This window comes from Hyalella azteca, unplaced genomic scaffold, assembly GCF_000764305.2.
Source record: "Hyalella azteca isolate HAZT.00-mixed unplaced genomic scaffold, Hazt_2.0.2 contig1303, whole genome shotgun sequence".
In the NCBI taxonomy this organism is placed as follows: Eukaryota; Metazoa; Arthropoda; class Malacostraca; order Amphipoda; family Hyalellidae; genus Hyalella; species Hyalella azteca.
Genome location: NW_025931625.1, coordinates 71,658 through 77,960, shown reverse-complemented (window position 1 = coordinate 77,960; position 6,303 = coordinate 71,658). Strand labels below are relative to the sequence as shown.

The 6,303-nt window shown below is 44.9% G+C and overlaps 1 protein-coding gene across 1 annotated transcript; it reads left to right on the top strand.

Annotated features, from left to right (window-relative positions):
• The first annotated feature begins 404 nt into the window (after positions 1-404).
• On the top strand, positions 405-5,214 carry LOC108666259. Its single transcript, XM_018153095.2, has 5 exons — positions 405-1,198; positions 1,601-1,748; positions 2,331-2,567; positions 2,913-3,051; positions 3,587-5,214. Exons 1-5 carry the CDS (start codon positions 641-643, stop codon positions 4,092-4,094), a joined length of 1,590 nt encoding a protein of 529 aa, XP_018008584.1. The 5' UTR covers positions 405-640; the 3' UTR covers positions 4,095-5,214.
• Positions 5,215-6,303: the final 1,089 nt, after the last annotated feature.

The window sequence follows — 6,303 nt, the reverse complement described above, 5'->3', positions numbered from 1 at the left end:
CCGGGCGGTTAAGCAAAGCAAAATTGAAGCGGTGAGTTGCGCTTTCGAGACCACAGCAAGCTGTGAATATTCTGCGATTTTAAGAATCGGCAACAGGCCTACGGCCTAATAAACGCTGAAACCGCTATTATTTAATATTATAAGGAGTCACTAGGACGGTCGCTAGTTGGGCAGTAGGATCCAGTAGACATCAAGTGGCTTGGCCGGCCTCTCGTTACCAGGCGCGAACTCTCATAATGTGTTAGTTTTTTGGATATATTAGTTTTATGGATGTGTTAGTTTTTTGGAGGTAACAAATAACCCAATTGATAAGATCACGGGCTATGAGTGCAAAATCATTCAGGCTTTCGTTTTAAAAATACCTATGTGAGTTATGTCTGTTGTTAAATTCGTTCCAGGTTCTGTTAAAACTGAGATTCAAGATTGGTGAATAAGGAATTGGTAGAAGCACCATACGCGGGCTAAGTGCTCATAAAGAATAACATATATCTCGGCTGAAAAATATATGACCATTTAGTTGTCTAGTCCTTCTGAGCTAATAGTTCGACTACTCCTGCTAGTCTGGAGCGTAAAATTATAAACTGTTCTCATGACAACGTCGTATTTCATCCCTACATAAAAAAACTTTCCTCAAGAAGCGATGTCTGCAGTGCGTGATTTTTCCTACATCGACGCTGATGACGCGATCTCGAGTAGCGCCTGTCGCACTCCCGCCGCGTCAGCTCGACCAGGCGCGCCCTCGGGAGGAATCCGCGCCTCGGTGACCGCCTCCACGGAGGCTGCTGACGAAGGCAGAGCAGTGCGAGCCACGCTCAACCTGCTGCCCTGTGGCACCGACGTCTCTGATGCGGAGTCCGTTACCGACAACTGTATGGTGGACCAAGGGAGGGACTCTGCAGCGAGAAGTTGTGATAAAATTCTGAATAATTTGAACATAGAAACCGTGAAACTGACGGATGAGAACAAGTACTTCATCCCGCACATCCCTGATCTTTTTTATCCCGATAAGAGCGATGTTCCGGACGCTGCCTCGAATGTTGGAAGTTCAAGGCAGCAACTCCCTCTTGAGAGCGAGAAATCTAGATCGAGAGTTAGAACTTCCATCCGTCCCCCCGGGGAATGCACATTTGGGCGCGTAGGGGGCGATGATCCCTCCTCCATGGCGCGCAGTGACAGCATTTCCAGTCTGGCGAGCGAGGTAAGTAACACTGAAGTGATTCACTGCTAAACTTCGTGTTTAACACTTGAATATTGATTCGTTTATTCATTAAATGCAGAAGAGAAATAAACTGGTGAGTTTTAGAATTGATTTCTACATTTTTAATCCTTGTTGTTCAGCATGACTCCTGATGTAGATACGAATGCTCGGTAAGCTAAGTTGGATTGTTCATTAGAAGAAAAATCCGAAGGAGTGGAGACTGTGACTTATATTTGTGTGCGAAGATGGCAAACGAAAATCTTAGCGGGGTAGGGCTATACAACATGGAAGAGCGGTAGAGGGGACTGTCGACCCAAGAAAAAAACCTTGGTTTCTTTATCTTTCATCCTCTCTAATATTCAAATTATATGTTCTTTAGTGTTTATCTCGATATCCGTTGAGGTGAGCTCGTGCGCGGGCGACAGCGCCCCCAGACGTCGGGGTGAGGGCGAACAGCGGACCAGCAAGCGTCGTCGGTCGTCTCTCCTTCCGCGCTGTAAGAACTCCTTCGCTGACGTCACGCTGCAGTACATCAGAGACAGGCTCGAAGGTACATTATATTTTCGCTATATACTGGCCATGAGAGGCCGAACTTTTATATTTTGTGAGCTAATTTCGATCAGGCGCGGGAAGTTGCAGTACATCAGAGACAGACTAGAAGGTAAATTATATTTTCGCTATATACTATCCATGAAAAGCCGAACTTTTCATATTTTCTTTGTTAAGTTCGATCAGGCACAGCAGGTTATCACTAACTACAAACCCGTTGCGCTGTTTTTAACGCGCCGTAATAAGATGTTTGTGTGTCTGACTCACATAATTACGACGTTTACGTGGGTCATTGTTTTTGATACGTATCAGCTTTCTTATGCTCGAGTGCTGCTAATTTTTGTGCGTGAAATTATCCCAGTCAAGTCGCTTGACTGTACAGCTATTGAACATTGTTATAGTGTGGATATAGCGTGAATTACGTAAGTTTTAAATTCATTTCCATTAAGCACGTCTGTATTTATTTTTCTACGATTTTTTTTGTCACAATTATCAAAATAATTGGCAGACAACTTCGTTCCGAGATGTTATTTCATTTAATGGAATATTTATTTTAATTTTTCGTTTAACTTGTTGTGTACAGGCCGAATATTTTCCGGCTGGTTGGAGGAGCGGCAGCGGCTGGAAAGTAAAGTGAAGTTGCCGCCACGCCCTTGTGACGTGACTGGTGCTGGTGCAGTGCCTGCTGGTGGAACAGAGGAGGTGTGGAGGGATGTGGTGGAAGTGGACGCGTGTGAGGTGGATATGGTGACGCAACTGGATGCTGTCATGGCTAGCGTTCCTGGCTCCATGGAGGGCAAGAAGTGGATTAACATTCAACGTGAGATACTATGACTGAAGTCCATTCATTGTTCTAAATTGCTTGACAATTGTATGGTCATTAAGCAGGTAGAAATCACTCAATTGTGTATTCGAAGTAATATCCAAGTCTCATATTATAATAACCGACCACATATAATGTAGATGTCCCGCCTGTCTGCATTGTTTCTTTACGTATATCGTTGTCTCCCTCGGTCTCGTATTGCGTGCAAATTTATTAATTGTATTTATTTATTTATTTAATTACTACATAACTAATGTGATTACATAATAAATAATTACATAATAATTAAGCCGGAGGAAAATGTATTAATTGTAATTTTCCTCCTGCTGGGGGCGTGAGCAGCACCAGGGGTCGCGCACGGGTACCTGCTGTGGCTGCTGTTGGAGGGGCCGCCCCGACCCCCGCTGCACTACTGGTTCCAGGTCGCCTCCGTCACCAGCAACCCCAGCACGGGACTCAACTTGCGCCTCGTGGTCCTCAGGTGCTGGTGGTGGTGGCGGCAGGTGGTGGGGCTGGCAGGGGTTGTCAGGAAATGGCCGGGGCTGGTAGGAGGGAACAGGGCTGGCCGGGGGTGGCAGGAGGTGCAGATGTAGGTTGGGGCAGGTAGTGTGGGGTGGGATGGGAGTATGTGACGGCAGGTATTGGCTGGCAGAGAGTGAGAGTTGCTCAACGGAGAAAGCAATGTTGCCCGCGTGGCATTGGTGAAACTGGGAATAAAAATGGTGCCCTCACGTGAAGTCTCAAGCTCTAAAAACCTCTCTGAATGGTCGCTAATTCTCTATCGATATTATCCCCGCATTTCATTTATCTTCTCTTGCTCTGCGTCGATGAGTTGCCGAGGCTGGATCACGATTCGCTAGAATAACGCGCTGCTGCATAACGGAGCTCGTTCCTCAATGGTCGCTAATTATTTATAAGGAATTGTTCATACCCATACTGATTATGCAGACGAAATTATTCATTAATTACTAAGTATTCTTTGTATAATATCAGTTCAAAATGTTGATTATTCGCAGGCCTGTAGGTGAGTGTGACGCCGAGTCTGCGTCAAGTCGCAAGCGGCGGCAGGCGGCGGCCGCGGCGGCGGCGGCGGGCGACGTGCCGCTGAGTGTGGCGCTGGCGTGGCGCCGTCTCGTCGAGGACGTCAGGCAGAACGTGACGGGCGAGACCGTCTCGACCTACGCGGCCTACGCCCTCCAGCCGTCCAATGTTCTGGCCGCCTGCGCCCTGCACGCTGGTCGCGAGGCCGTCCATCTCTTCCTGCTCTTCATGCGGGAGGCGGGGTTCCTCATTGACCGCGCCACTCCGGCCTTCCAAATCGTCGTGGGCTTCGTCGAAAAACTCATTGGGGGATTTTTTGTGCTCATAGCCATGGTATATAAGGACGTGCGTCGTCCAAATCCTCCTCCTCCCGCAGCTCCCCTCGGCGGGGGCGGCCGCCCTCCTGCCATAATGGGCGTTGGGCCAACAAGTGGAATTAGGTTCGTGCCCGCCCAGTCTTGGCAGGACGACTACAGGTCATGAGGCGAGGGCTGCACTGACGCAGGGTCGTCACATTCGACAATCAGGAGACGAGCGATCTTGATAACATCAGGACAATAATGCATTACGGGAACTGGCAAGGTTTTCGATCCCCTCTAGAGTGGATAGTGTTTGTCCGCGGGGATAATGAAATTTTCTGAAACTGTGTGCCCCATTCACCGACACCAAGTTTCAGCAGATATTAAAGTGACTTGGTTGTAGAGCTTTAATTAATTTAGACCGCAATAGGAGACATTTTCAACTAACGGTTATTTTCAACATACATTTATTGTGAAGATAAATCGTTGTTAAGACGTAAATATGAATTGTTTATGTTAACCTGTTTCTGCATTGAAGGATGCACAGCAGAAATACATAAAATTTAAGGTTTTGTGGGATTACGCAATTAACTGCAATATATCGAATACTGCATCATCTTAGCCCCATTATTTAGCAATTTATGATAGAAAATCACGGCTTGTTTTCGATGAATTTCCAGATTATTTTTTCTTAAAATGTTCTTTTGCAGCGATAGAAGAGCTTCTTCATGGTCATTTTATTCTAAAATTTTATTTAAATAAATCATCGCTGTAGGTACCGGGCGCTGGGCTCCGATTATCTTAACTTCCTCACTGTAAGGTTCATTGCAATAATTCAACCTATGTATAAATCTGACTTGCAACTAGAACTTATTCTAGTTGATAGTATTCTGTCTGAGTGTGGACAAGATTAATCGACCGACATGCTGCCTACGGCTACAAAAATACTTGTTTTATTTTGGTAATTTATATTTACCCGCTGGTTTAGGTTTTCTTGTAAAAAATAAATTTGTTTCAATCTGGCCGGCTTCTTAATGCGAATCCACATATTTCTTTCGTTATGTTGTTAATGTATAGTATATATTTGACTCGTCTATTTAAAATGGTGACAAGATGTGGGCCAGTAGCAAAGATTATTTTGGTAGCTTGTTTCCTTTATTTGGTTAGTTTCCAACGGATAAATTAATGCATTAACTTCTGAATTTGCTTATTCGCCTCAATGATCCTAGATTGCATCAAATATGAGATAATTCCCCTAATAAAGTCATGTCGAGTGTCCCCTCAGGGGGGACTTCTGACGGGTGTCTGTGCTCGTCAGAAGTCCTATGGGATTTCGCTCTCCTAGGGGGATTGTTCCTGAGCGCCCCACCGTTGAGCTCGCGGTGTCTGACTGCAGGTCTCAGTTGTGGGGTTAAGTTATTATGTAGGTAGGATTCCTTAAATTTCCCTTCTCTGTCTCTCTCGTGCGGGCGGCCGACGTCCCGTGTAAGCGGCCTCTTGTTCGAGTGTCTTCGTTTCTGTTGCTTTTCACCTGTCCTTCCTTGTCACTTCATCTCTTTGAGATGCTAACGCTGCTTCTCTCGAGCCAGCTTCAGCGGGCTGGACAACTGAGACCTTCCGCTCCTTGTGGGCGATGAATAATTCCAGACTTTGAATAATTGAGACCTTCCGCCTTCTGGCGATGTTACATTTTAACCTCCGGCGCGAAATAGCTTGAAAGCTGAAGCGCTAGCAAACCATTCTACTACTACTACTACTACTCATGTCGAGTGTTCCTGACTAAGCTTTTCATCTTTCTCGTTTTCTATTGACGTTCATTTTACGTGTGCAGATTTAAGCGCGACTGTCTTCAATTCATTTTTACCTTCGAATTCTTACGAATCTTGCGATTTGTGTTGCTTTATGTGGAAGTTGATAGAATTTATAACCGCTGTTGTTGTTGGGCTGTTTTATCTATTTAAAGCTTTCTTATGTATTGAGTATAGCTTGCTTCTCTCGATCGACCGTCGCACCAACCTCATTTACTCATTTCGGCTTCACTTATTTTGATTATTTTTAATGGCTAATAACTTTATCAAGGAATAATTTGTTGAAAATTTATCTTAGCATTTTGTATGCACCAAATTTGTCACACTGGGAGTTCATTCCTGCAGGATATATTTTTCACTGCTTCTTTACTGCGCACGGAACCATGGCCCTGAAGTTGATGATCCTACGGGATACATTTGCGCAGTTCACACTCGCCTTTCCAGGCAAACACTCTGTGTCGAGCAATAAAATTGTTATGCATGATATCATTTTTATTAGAGATATTTAATTATCACGTCTTATATATCTACTATGCTCACTTCAAGACCATTCTACGTTTAGTATAACAATGCATTGCTTTATGA